This window comes from Anas platyrhynchos, chromosome 2, assembly GCF_047663525.1.
Source record: "Anas platyrhynchos isolate ZD024472 breed Pekin duck chromosome 2, IASCAAS_PekinDuck_T2T, whole genome shotgun sequence".
Classification (NCBI taxonomy): Eukaryota; Metazoa; Chordata; class Aves; order Anseriformes; family Anatidae; genus Anas; species Anas platyrhynchos.
Genome location: NC_092588.1, coordinates 124256424 through 124270357, shown reverse-complemented (window position 1 = coordinate 124270357; position 13934 = coordinate 124256424). Strand labels below are relative to the sequence as shown.

At 38.4% G+C, this 13934-nt stretch overlaps 1 protein-coding gene across 1 annotated transcript in view; it reads right to left on the bottom strand.

Annotated features, from left to right (window-relative positions):
• Positions 1-6052: 6052 nt before the first annotated feature.
• HIBADH (3-hydroxyisobutyrate dehydrogenase) overlaps positions 6053-13934 on the bottom strand; it is an 84022-nt gene continuing 76140 nt past the window's right edge. Inside the window, exons 7-8 of the mRNA XM_027450977.3 lie at positions 12062-12218; positions 6053-7052 (exon numbers count right to left, since the gene is read on the bottom strand). Coding sequence (XP_027306778.1) covers positions 6894-7052; positions 12062-12218 — 316 coding nt within the window. The 3' untranslated portion in view covers positions 6053-6893. The remainder of the gene's footprint in view (positions 7053-12061; positions 12219-13934) is intronic.

Here is a 13934-nt window from a genome sequence, read left to right as displayed (position 1 = left end):
TTCTCCACTTTTCCTGGCACACATTGGCTATTTTTGAGCTCTAACAGTAAATGTGACTCCAATACAGACAAATGCAGTGACAGGATAATGTAATGGCCTCGTTTGGGTGTCTGCATCAGACCTCAAAGCAGCACCAAACTCTTTGCAGAAAGTTGATTTTTTTTAATTTCGTTTTTATTTTATTATTTTATTTTATTTTATTTTATTTTATTTTATTTTATTTTATTTTATTTTATTTTATTATTATTTTATTTTATTTTATTTTATTTTATTTTATTTTATTTTATTTTATTTTATTTTATTTTTTACAAGTGGAAAAAAACAACTGATATACTGCAGTCTCCTGGTTCCGTGCAATATACAGGCACAAACAAGGTAGAGCTTGTATTGAAACCTGACTGCACAGGAATCCAAGTGTGTGTCTTAAATCCACCTGTCTGAAGCTCTAGCTTCCATCTCCAGTGAGTAACTGCAGTTAGTCTTTTTTTTTGTGGACTATAGAGTGACTGGCTGCCTGACACTGTTACACTACACCAACAATTCACATCACGGGTACCCATAACATATAACAAATTTTAAATCAGCAAAATCCTGTCATGCATAGTACAGGTGTACACATATAAAGGCACTGGAAATAGCTACTCACAGGCAAGAAGAACAGGATTAGGATACTTAGACAAACAAATACCAGTATGGTATTTGATGATACGGCACTCAGAGACATGGTTTAGTGCTGGGACTCAGTTGGTCAGCTGGGTGATTGGACCTGATGATCTTGAAGCTCTTTTCCAACCTCTATGATTCTATGAACCTATTCTATGATTCTAAAGATATCCAGAATATGTCAGGAATATGGTGGGAAGCTGGGGATCTGAAAGTCATTGAATAGGCCACGGTGTGAATTCCAAGAGACTGAGCATCAATGAAACAATCAGGCAGGGGACTCGTCCTGGGTATAGTGCAAACAGAGGAAGAAGAAATAGGGCACAGACTGCCAAGATGATGCTGTAAAACAGACAACAGCAACAACATCCAACACATTAGCTTACTAAATATCTTGGTCATTGACAGCTAACAGCCTCTACAGCCATGGAAAAACATACGCTGGAGTCCTACATAAGTGGAATTCTACTATTGCTAGCCACAGACTAGCCAGTTTAGGTACTGGAAACAGCTTGTCTAGGTTCAGGTTAGCTGTCCAAGTATTTACCCAGGGAAGTCTCTGGGACTAGAGATATGTAAGCAAGGTACAGTTGGCTCAGGTATGCCTGCAACCAGTGACTGCAGCCCAGTTAATATTTTAAAATCATTTGGAAGAAGGCATCAAGACCAAAGTATGCAGCTCAGAGATTTTACGAAGCATTCTTTAAGTTACTTTCCAAATCATTTTCCAAATTGCTATTCTTTTGTTTTACTTGTCTGGTTTCTCCTTTGAATTTCAACAATACAAATTTTTCAAAGCACGATTCATTTCATTTCTAAGAATACTCTAAAGATTGAAATATATTGTAACAATATTTGCTTTTCTTTCCAGGGTAGCTGCATTTCAGGTACAAGCAAACTTTTATATAAGTTGGTTTTGTTGAGCACTCCAAGTCATTTTAAAACCAGTGAAATTCATAATACATGCTAGCAGATTTATTATTTCCAGACCTACCATTTAGTTTACCAAGCAGAACACTGTCACCACTAATGGGAGGCTTAGCAAAGCTAAATGAAGAAACAGACTGAGTTATTTCTGACCTCAAACAAAAATCAAGACCCCATCTCAGGGTCAAGGTCAAAAGGAAGAGTTGGGTGCAAATGCGGAAAGAGCCAGACAGCTTTTTATCATGCAGTTGTTATAATGAGACATTTACTACTTTAAAAAGGTTTATCCACCTGTTTCAATTTATTGCAAGTGCTCACAATCTATGATGAATACCAACAACAACAAAAAATCGTTGCCATATGGATGCCTAATTCTATGTCATACATCTACTGAACACACAAACCATAAAAATACTCATTCTCTGTCCACCTAAGAAAATTTTCTAAGTGTTGCTATTACTCTTATTGGAAAAAAAATAATATGTAACTGTGCCAGCAGACAGGATGGTCTTGACAAATCATATATATAAAGCAACAAATCTTAAAAAATATCAGTAGCCCTTAAAGACCATACATCTGTTATGCTATTGCACAGAATGTCAAAGATTATCTTTGTTATTGAAAGCTCGAGCTTTTCAAAAGCAGTGCTTATTCATTTGTAGATGTTGAATTCAATTTCTCCCACTACTAAAGTATAGTTTTTCAATTTTGCAAGGCTTGCAGAAAGTTCTAAGGGCTTGATACTGAAGTCAATAAAAAGGCTTCTCCTTTTAAAGTCCCCTGACTTTAAGAGGGTCTTACCCAACCAGAAGTCTAAAACACTGCTGAGGACCCTAGCTCCACACATTGCTTCAGTGCACCAAGAAAACACAACACAGACTTCTAAATTGCATCAAAGTGTCTATAACTTATTAGACGGCCTCATGTTGTTAAAGATAGACAATGTTCTCAGCTTTTCTTGACCAAAATTGAATTACATCCGTTTTATACAGCGCAAGAGAGAGTAAGGATGACATAAAGGGAAATCAAAAGCAACAGGTATCACTGTAGTCGAGTTAGTACCTTTTGAGTTGGGCATGGATAGCTAAAGTCTTGCAAATCAAGATGGAAGACAAACAACACAGAAAGACGTATTTTGCATAAATACAGTAGCCTTTGTGTGATGGTAGCCCTCCTCTGCTTGCTCTAGGGGCAGCCCCAGTCTTTTTGTCCCATAAATCATTTAGTAAGATCATTTTGGGCAAAGAGATGTCAGATTTAAACAGCTGAAAAGGTGAGTAGCTCTCTTCTCAGGATGGACGTGACAACAGCTATTCTGTCTTCAGCAGCTCTATCATCCACTGTAGGACAAGGCTGGGACAGAGACTGGCAATATCAACTTCAGGGGCTCCTGCTGGCTCCTTCCTCTCGCAAACAGCACCCCAGCTTTTCAGAATCCCAAAGCCAGCAGCATGGCACAACCCCTGCCTGAGGGATGCCCTTGAGCTATTCCAGAGCTGCATTTTGGCTGCATCTGTACTGGAATTACATGGTCATTCAACAAATGCTGTGAAATCTTGGCAGTATTGTGTAGTTAATGGCAAAATTCCCATTGATTAAAACTGAGCCAGAATACCCTGTACAATAATTTTACTTGGTCAGAATGCCTCCTCTTCCTCCTGAGGCTTGTAAGAGCCATAAATAAAGTTAGAGCAACATAGTACTCAGCAGTTTTAATAGAAGGCCTCCTCTGTTAAACGACCACCAAAAATAGTTGCTTAAGATGGGTTACACTGAATCATAAATGAGAGAAGACTGCTTATTTTTTTTTTAAACCATCACTATTTTTATTGGTTGTCAATGTTTCCCTGCTAGTCAATAAATGCATTTGGGATAGGTGAATTTCCAAACTAAGCATGATGGGAGGGCGTGTTTAACATTCAAACTAATTTAGAAAGAAGTTACCTCAAGATTCCCTTTGGGACATTTAGAAAATATGCAGTTAATTTGCTGCACCTAATTTGTGTGCATGCACTGGGAGGTAATTAGTGTAGAAATTTAACCAATTTTACAGTCTTTCTGTTCAGCTCAACAAATTGCTGTTTTCAACACCTGTTTCTGTCAGTGACAATAGTTTTAGTCCTTGCTTAATTTCCAGAGAGCATTAATATACCCCTTGCAGAGCAAAAGATACACATGTACATGCAGAATAGATGTAGCTAGCATGAATACCATCACCATTATACATACCCAGTAATACAATATCCCCCTGCAGAATTAGGAAAAAATGCGTATTCTACTATAAATTGCGTTACTGGCTTCAGGTATTGGACACTATTAAAGCTTTCAAGGCACTTTCCACAATAAGACCTATTTTAAAAGTTGTTTCTAACTTTGCCAAACTAACTGCTTGGTCTAAAATTTTACATGCTGGCTGTGTGCCCCAAAGCTGGTATTTTTTTGGTTTTTGTTTTTAATTTAATCCAAAATCCTCCTCTAAGAAGCAGACCAGAAAACATTTTGTAGGTTTGCCGTAACAGCATTCTGGCAACTTGAGCACCTTATGCTTTGGAGTAGAAATTTAAAATTTGATCAGAGATTGTGAGAAAGGAGAAATGAACCCCAAGAAGCTTAAGCCGCAAGCCTTTGGGACAAACATAAAAATAATATGATGTTTCCACATGCTTAGCAGAGACTTTATGATTTCAGAAGCTAAAAGCTTCAAAGAAGCATATTCCTTTCCTTTGTGGCTCCCAACATTTATGTGAGCATGTAACATATTCAAAAAGCAAATGATTATGCTTTCTGCAAGCCCAGAGTTACCAGCAAACATGTGCAAGGTAACTGAGGCTCCAGGCTGTGGTGGACACTAGAAGGATGCCTCTCTCAGCAGTCCTGCTGCCAGCCAGCTCTCCAAGTCAAATTCAGAGGAGACAACTTTAACCAGGCCTCTCCTTACCTCATCCATTTTAAACAAGGATCCTACCAGCAAAAACATCCTTTATTATGTGACCCAAATTCATTATGAGACTAGGTCCCATCCTTTGTATTATATGAGGCAGGAGTCCCATGGGAAAAAAAGTTACACTGTGAGCTTGAAATACACATCTCACGTGGAACAATTTTAATTGTTTTTATTGCAGCTAGTTTTGTGTCTAATTTCAAGGAATGAACGTAATCCTACAGAAACCGTAGTTTTATCAAATGAGAGGGGAATGATTTTTAAAAAGTAAGATTGTTCCCAGTAGTCCCAGACTTGTATATAACATCAATGCATCCCCAAACAAACCCTGCATAACCTAGAATGTCATACAGTCTTCAAACCAAACTGAAAGGAGATCAGATCAAGGGACCTTAAAAACCATACAGTTCCAATGCCCCTGCCATGGGCAGGGACACCTCCCACCAGACCAGATTGCCCAAAGCCCCATCCAGCCTGACCTTGAACACCTCCAGGGATGGGGCATCCACAGCTTCTCTGGGCAGCCTGTCCCAGTGCCTCCCCACCCTCACAGTAAATAATTTCTTCCAAATACCCAATACTCTCCTCTGTTAGTTCAAAGCCACTACCCCTTGTCCTATCCCTACAATCTTTGACAGAGTCCCTCCCGTGCTCTCCTGTAGGCCCCCTTTAGGTACTGGAAGGTCTCCCCAGAGCCTTCTCTTCTCCAGGCTGAACAACCCCAGCTCCCTCAGCCTATCTTTGTTGGAGAGGTGCTCCAGCCCTTTGATCATCCTCATGGCCCTCCTCTGGACTCGCTCTAATAGGTCCATGTCCTTCTTGTGCTGGGGGCCCCAGAGCTGAATGCAGTGCTTCAGGAGGGGTCTCACGAGCAGAGGGGAAGAATCCTGTCCGTTGCCCTGCTGGCCACACTTCTTCTGATGCAGCTCAGGATATGGGTGGCTTTCTGGGCTGCAGGCACTCATTGCTGGCTCATGTTGAGCTTCTCATCAACCAACACCCCCAGGTCCTTCTCTTCAGGGCTGCTTTCAATCCATTCTCTACCCAGACTGTATTTGTGCTTGGGATTGCCCTAACCTAGGTGCAGGACCTTCCACTTGGTCTTGTTGAACTTCTCAGAAGTTCTCAGAAGATTATTGAATTGAGCTAATTCAACCACACAATTGTCTTATCTGAATGTGCATATATAAAAAGATCCATCTAACAACAAAAATTGAAATGTAAGTGCATAATTGACCTAGAGACCAGAAATAAGTCTGAACTTAAGTAGATCTAGTGAAATCAGGAGTACTTATATTCATAAAACTAAGTTTGCACCTCTATTTTGCAAGAAACAGTGAACAGCTAAGGTAATACATAGGCATATATATTACTACATGGATTTTACAATCACAAAAGCCTACTTTTGCAAGATAATCTGTGAAAAAACAAGCAAATTAAAATATAAGACCACTTAGTATGTTTTTAGTTAATTGTGTATGAGAGTGCATCAAAATAAAAAGCAAATAATTATACAGCAAGTATTTACCAGTATAGATTTTTATTTCTTTTCAAAATAACGGGGTTTGAGGTTTATATTACTGCAATAGTTTCTTAAAGCAGATGTACACTTTGTTTAGAACTTCTACTAAGTGCTGTTCTTGATCTCTCAAAATGTGTGACAGAATACAAGAAAATACAAAATTGGGTTAGCAAAATACAATAATGGAGTTTTATGGGAGAGACACACATACTATGTTATTTTAACTAAGTCTATCAGATAAACATGCTGTAACAGCTCTCCACTTAGTAGCATGTGTCTATAAACTTAATCTGCAACCTGAACCCCAGGAAAAAATTCACTACTGATCAATCCAAGGCTAGTAGGTGCAAGGAAAAAAAAATCCATCTCAAACTGTTTCTGCATTGAAAAAAAAAATTCCCTTTTTCCATAAAGTATTCACTTTCATTTTTAATAGATTACTATATATCGTTAAATCACTATATAACTTTCCCATACTATTCAAGATTCATGTAAGTTTTCAGCCATAATGTAAGTTATTTTATATGCAAACAATTAAGTGTTTAATAAAAAAAAATATATATATTTACTTTATTTATTGCATCTAATGAAAAAAACATTGATGGTTCTTAAAAAAAGTGAAATCACTGTCTGGCTAAGTGCCAAACAACCCCTTCTTCTGGCTTGCTTTTTCAAGAACTGATGAAAAAATCCTGGAGTTCGTTGTGATCTAGACAACCAAAGATGATTAGTCTTATGTGATCAGGATGCACAGTGTTTGATTAAACCCATATACTTCACAAACGAGCTGTAAGGATTAAAAAACATGGTTTGTTATTGTGTCCATTGCCAAAGGACAGCTCACAAGGTTTCCTCCTCACGTAAAAACTGGAACACAGCTGAGAAGTCTTTCAGGGCATAGCCTTTTGCACACATCATCCTGTAGATCTGATGTGCCTGGGATCCCAAAGGAACTGGTGTCTTTGTGTTGGTGGCAGAAATCTGGGCCAGGCCAAGATCCTGGGAGCAAGGAGGAAAGAGAGGATGAGGGTAGAGAGGAAGAAGGGAAGGAAAGAAAAGGAGAAAAGGTCAAGAAAACAAACAAACAAACAAACAAAAAAAACGACAAGGTTATCAATAGCCACATATGTATTATAGGTTGTTGAGAAGAGCAGTCTACTGCCAACAAGTACAATACCCCAGCCTGAAAATTTCAGTCCTGGCAGAAGGGAGCCTTGTTTGATTTTTCATTTTTAAAACAGTAAACCAGGGTTATTCAACAGGAAGACGCATAAACAAACAAAAACCCACAGCTCTGCAAGGCAAACAAAAAAATTTGGGACAGAGGGAATGTTAAGATTCTAGATCACTGACTGTGCAACCTGGTAGGAAGGCTCAGTCTTGTTTTCTCCACTTTATTATATCATCTCCATAAACAAGATTCCTCTGGCTATTCATTTAAGCATTTCACATCTGTTTTAACGGCATCATTTCCCTGTTTGGGTGAGAGGACATTTCTTTCTACAAACAGATTAAAAACAAAGCTGGAGGTAGTTGAATAACAACGAAATTGAAGCCACTTATATTACATAGATTTACTGTAATGTGACCGTTCAATTAATAGAAAAATGATAGGCATAGGCCACTTTGTGAATACGGATGTTTTGCAGCCTAACTGGAAGGATTTATTAAAGAATACTCTAGGGGACTGTCCTGGGTCCGTTACAACCTGAGATTTTCTTAAATGACTGAAGATAAAGAGATACAGAGAGTAAGTCAACTGCAATTTTAAATACTAAGTTTGGGGCAAAAAAGAAGGGGAGGTTACAAAGAAGGTGAATTTGAAACCTGTCCTCCAAGAGTACTTGGTCAACTGTATAGCTGTAATTTGAAATAAATAGGACAGAAATCAAAGGCAAGTATCAGGTATGATGACTAACTACAGCTAGTTAGAAATAATTAGCTTCATGCATGCTGGACAGAAATGATGAGCCAGGCTAGAAGATGTCTTGAATTCTAAGCTGAATCAGATATCAAGATCATCAAAGAAAGAACAGCTAACAAGGGCCTGGTTATATAACCAGATCTCTTTTCCAAGTATGAAAGCAATGCTTGCACACAAGGTTGCCTTTATAACATTTTGCTAGAGAAGAGAACTTGATTTTGAGGTCCACATTTGAAAAAAGCTGCGGAAGAATTCCAGTGTTACTAGTAAGTGCCTAGATTTGCTGTCCATCCAAGACTGTTTTTTAATAAAATTTGCAGTCTTTTTTTTTTTCTTTTTCTTTTTAAAATAACAAATCTTTGATGCAGAAGAACTGAGAGACTGTAGTACTGCTGAGAGCACCTTTGGCTTCTCAAGGATGACTTACAAGACAGGTCTTTACTTTCTGTGCGTCTGTATTTGAATTAGCACAAGGAAATTCAAGATCTTACTCTGCTCTCTAAATGTCACTTCGATCTGTAAATCGGCTCTATAAAGGTCATTCTGATACAAATCAGAATTATAGTTACTTTTCCTATTACCCTTGAATGACTTCAAGATCTAGGAAAATGGGAAAAACACACGTTATCAGATGCCACAGGACCCAAAATATTCTTCATCTGCATCAGGGCAGATCACTCCTTTATGTCCAGCAATAACCAATGATCTAACAAATCTAAGAATAGTTACTTTAGCCTAACTTACAATAAGATATTCTGACATATTCCTAACCTCTCCTAATCCATCCTTGTGAAATCTGTTGCCACGTTGCTTGTTTTATTCAAGACAGCTTAAATCATATAATGCAACAGTAGAATGGCAAAGGCATCCAACTCCAAACTAGTGAAGGTGCTTAGTTTTGGTAGCAGTGAGCTATTTTTCTCTGAAGGTGCCAGCACAGAAGCAATCCCTCAAAATTCTGAATAGACTGCCAGCACATGTACCATTTTATAAAGCAGGTGTGTTCACTTTTTTAATGAAACTCAGGCTCCAAGATGGTTGAAACATTAGACAGCATCTTAACGTTTATATAGACAAGGACTCCTGACTTCAAAGTGCAGGAAGGTCATGGTTTTTTATTTATTTATTTATTTTGAAATCATTCTATAAATTATAGATTTGAAGGAAAAAAAAATACAAACTATAAGTAAAACTTATCTTTAACTTCAAGTTGTGAAGTATTTTGCACCTTTTCTCATGAAGCTGGAGACTCCCTGAGTGAACTGATACAAAACAGCTCTGAAAGAGATTTGCCTTCTGCTGAACTTTTTGGAGAAGTAAAAATCAGCGAGCATAGTTTACGACTCATTTCATACTCTTTGGAACTGATATAATCTTCCAGATGTCTCACTGTACCAACTATTCTGTTCTCCTTTTCTCAGCTTGGAATAGGGAAACAGATTCTCTTTCAGGAAACAGTTGCCAAAATATTTTTAAAAAATGCCAAAAAATGATCATGGTAAAAATACATGGATCCTTAGACTTATTTTGCAGTTGACGTAACTGAAACTCTGCCATTCGGAATAAAGCTTGAAGGCAGTCTTGTCATCAGTCAAGAATACCATGATATAAATCTCACTCTTCTCAAGATTCAAGACATTTAATCAGTAACTATGCTGTGAATATAGTTGTTTTTTGACTCTTTTAAGTGGCAAAAGCATGCTTTGTACTTCCCACAAAAAAGTCCCCAACCCAAATAACCCACAAACTACATGATCTGTCACATACCAGGATGAAAGGGATTGTAGGAAAAGTAAGGAGGAATGTCTTAAAAAGGTCACCACTGCAAAACATAATACCCCAAACATGATCAGCTTTGTCTTGACTCCTTATTCATTCAAGTAATCTTCCATCTATACTGAAAAACATGGCATTGTTGAAGAGGCATGAGAGGAATTTATTGTCTTCTTATTGAGGATTTCAGCCTGAAGAAGGCAATCTTTAGGCTGCTTAGCAGGCAGGATGGGCAGGAAAGGCATAGTCAGAAGAGGTCAACAGCGATTATAAAATCTCTGAGGAACAATCCTCTTAGGTATCGATGATAATTTATAACCCAAAGCTGGCAGTTTCAACGGACACAAGCCAAGCTGCTATTACTCCTACAGCAGGAAACTTCCTGAGGAGACGAAGGTCCCTCTTAGAAGTGGAAAAATCACTTTTACAGAGAAAGTTAATGGCAGGGAAGAAGGGAGAGGAATATGTGCCTCCATCCCATTTATATTTTGAGGTTATTCTGGACAAGAGTAACAGATCTGAATCACAAGAGCAGAGTTTACAGTGTGAAGCAGGGCGCAATAGGCTGAACATACTCTGAAAATGGCACATGATGAAAACAAGAGCTTTGAGGCAGGGCCAAGACCAGGTTTTTTATCTATAATTGATAACCCTGCCAAGCTCCAAACAGTAACCTGAAGCATTTTATAAATTAGTAATTTAAATAATGCTTTCTTGTCCCCTATGTCCAATGACATGAACATGATGTAAATGCTGCTGTTTTCCAATATTTTAACACATACCTCAAAGGGATGAAAGCTCCTTGCTGTTAGTGCATAAGTGTAAAATGCTGAAGGCCAACCTGAGGGATTTTGAGTTGCACAGTACTAGTGAAATTTTTTGGTGCTGCCACACACCAAAACACATAGGACCCTTGGACTGACAGAATTTGGCCAATTCCACTGAAGTTAGGGCAAACACACTAACATAAATCAACTGCAAAACTACAGGAGCAATCGTTTTCTATCAGTAGGCAGGCATTACATACAGGAAATGCAGCACTGTGGAGATTTGCATGGCAATATCTGTTTTATAGCCACCTCTTAGAACAGCGTTTTAGTTTTAAGTGCTTAATCCATTCACACAGTACATGGATAAGCTGAAAATGGCCAGAATGCCTAACCAGTTGGGAGCACTCACAAACTGGTAACCATGAAACTTGTCCTGTGCGAATTCAAATTCCTCCCTCAGAATAGTATCCCCATGAAACCAATCTTCAGAGTGTGAAATGGTTTCCTGCACTTATATGCTTACATAATAGATCTCTTCCAGGACTGTTCTTGTAATTTACCTTAGACAACCACTGTGCTAAAAGCAGAAGCAGTTCAAAAGTCAGAGCCTAACAGCCCTTTCTTCCAACTCTGTGTCCTCATCAGTATGATGCACAGCCCTGACCTCCTTGCCTACTTTCCTCTGGCCTCTAAGAATTTTGCTTTCCTGACCACAGAGTGACTCAGGACAGTGCTTTTCCTAGAACAGCCAAGAGTGTGGCAGTAAGTGTATCCTCCTGGGATGGGACAGCTGTAAATTACAACTTCCTTGTGCTGAGAAGGACCTAAACCCCAGATCTCTCACTTTGTAGAAAAGTAATTTAGATTGCTAGGTTATTACTTGCCAGAAAGCACTACTTCTTCCATCACCACCACCAATGCAAGAGAGGTCAGAGCACGGTGTATGAGCACCTGCAGAAAATCATAGTCTGCAGAGGGTTGGGGTTGAAACCTGTCTGCCTTCTCCATTCTACATGACCTTAAGCAAAAAGACAAACACTTAAGCAGTCGACTCAGCAAGGAAGGGGATGCTAGAGGGGATGTCTGGTGGTACAGCTTAAGGTATCTGGAAGAGACTGGGCCAAAAGACTTGGATGGTTATGCCATCACTGGCACATAATCAGATCAGCAGGATTTTCCTGAACTGGTATCTTGAGCTTTGGCTCCTAAGTTCTAGAGAAGTCATGTGAGAGCCACCTAAATGGCTTTCTGAATGCTGCCATACACACAAGTCCATCAGGAGTCCTCAGACAAGTTAGAACTCAAGCAGACGGTGCATACAAACTCACTGAGTGGCTTTGCAGTAATAGCGGCTAGGAAGAGGCTGGAGGTTAAAGAAAAGCCCCTTATGCTATTCATTAATTCAGAGCTACAATAAAAGGTTGGGTTCCCTTCTGTTTACGCACACACATTTCCCTGTAATTATTACTTTTCACTAAGAAGAACGTTTACTAGAAGCCCAGAGAGAAGCAACTGTACCTTTACATGCCAGTATTACATACCTTAGCCATGAGTGTTGTTCCAAAGCCGCCTTGATAATTATTAGCAGATGGTACTCCTTCCATCACTCCAGGAACAGGGTTGTATGTATCGCTTGACCAACAGCGACCTGAGCTCATATTTAGGATTCTGGCCAGCAGCTTTGGGTCAAGCCCTAATCTGTCAAAGGTCAAGGAAGAGAAGTGTTAATGTCAAAATGTGCAAGACATGGGTGACTTGTTTTATATCTTAGGACCCTACCATCATTTCTCTCCCTTTATTATAAGCCATGAAAAATGACACAGTATTGATATTGGGGGTAGGGAAGTTGTATCTTAAATTAAAGAGCATCAATCCACCATTTAAGCAGTAGGCTTTGAGAGCTTTTTTCCTTTTGTACTAAGCAAAGCCCCTTCACCTAGCAATTCTGAAAGTGCAAGCGAAATAAAGGTCCTCTTAGAAGTGCAGTTCACCTGTATTTCAATTACAATAAGGCATTCCCTGTACTGCTAGCTACTAGGTCACATATCTGTTCTTTGTAACAAAATTATATTCTCTAAAGCTGAACAAAGCAACGGATTCACAAGCAAGTGAGGCAGTGTTAAAATATTTTTACAGTATGTTTATACACGCACACTAATGTATTTTCATGCAAGCAAGATGACATCAATGATCCTGATCTAAAAAGAAAAAAAGATACCACACCTGCTAACGTTTCTGAAAAAAATATTAATACTGTACAGATCTGTACGCTCTTTGCTTTGTTATTACTAAATCTTCATTATATACGCTTGCTTCTGAGGCACAGACATATGTTATCTGTTCACAAATATACATTATAGTTCTGGGTCAACTGTTGATAAGGTTACTGATCCTGATAAAACAAAGCTTGTCCAAGTAGAAACACCATTTGTTCTATCACAGAGCTGATGGCATAAGCTGATGCTCAATGAAAACCCTGAAGGCATTTCAACATTACAATTAACCATTTTCGGTATTTGTATTTTTTAGGGGTGGGATGGGTCATGAAATTTGGGTTTATGCTTTGGAATTTGTATTTATGCTGATATCAAGCTGTAAATATAATTTTACACCAAAATAATTTATGTGAACAAAGCATTTACCAACAATTATACCTACAATTTTATTTTACACCATTTGTGTTTATACCAACATGTACAGCAACAATGACAAGCAGCAGTCTATCTGGCCCTGTACAAATGTTCAGCTACAGTCATACAAAAATAATTAAATAAATAAATCAAAATAACTATCTTCAGTAACTATCTTCAGAAACAATCAAAGAGGAGAAAAGGACATTTTAAAATGGATATATCACAACCTACTTCGGCATGGATAAGCAAGCAAGTTAACAATAAAACACCTTTTCCACACAGTTCCAGTGGAGCTTTAACCTACATAGAAGTCAAGACTGTTTATGTTAACTTTTACCACATACTTTTTGCAGATCTCCAGAGCCATGGGGATCTTAACATGGCTTCCAGGCTCTGTAGAGCCCAAGGTTAATTTCTAGGTGATTAAAGCTCATTACCAATGGAATAGTTGCTAAGTTACATGTATATACCTATTTATTTTGATAGGCATTTAAGGCTTGAAAAATCTATCTAAAATAGTTGCCAAAGCAAGATCACTTTCTGTACTGCAAAGTTACGTGTTTAGCATTACTGCTGTACAGTCTTTTTTTTTTATGACTTGCTGCACCAGCCCCTGTAATTCAATGGGAAGTCCCCTGCTGGCCTGAATGGGATTACACTTTATTCTCTTCCTCCATTTTGAACCCTCTGACTCAAATGAATGTTTTCAATTGCCATTTATTTTTTAAAAACAAAACAAAACAAAACATTTTCCAGCACCAATATGTCTTCACAGTATTTT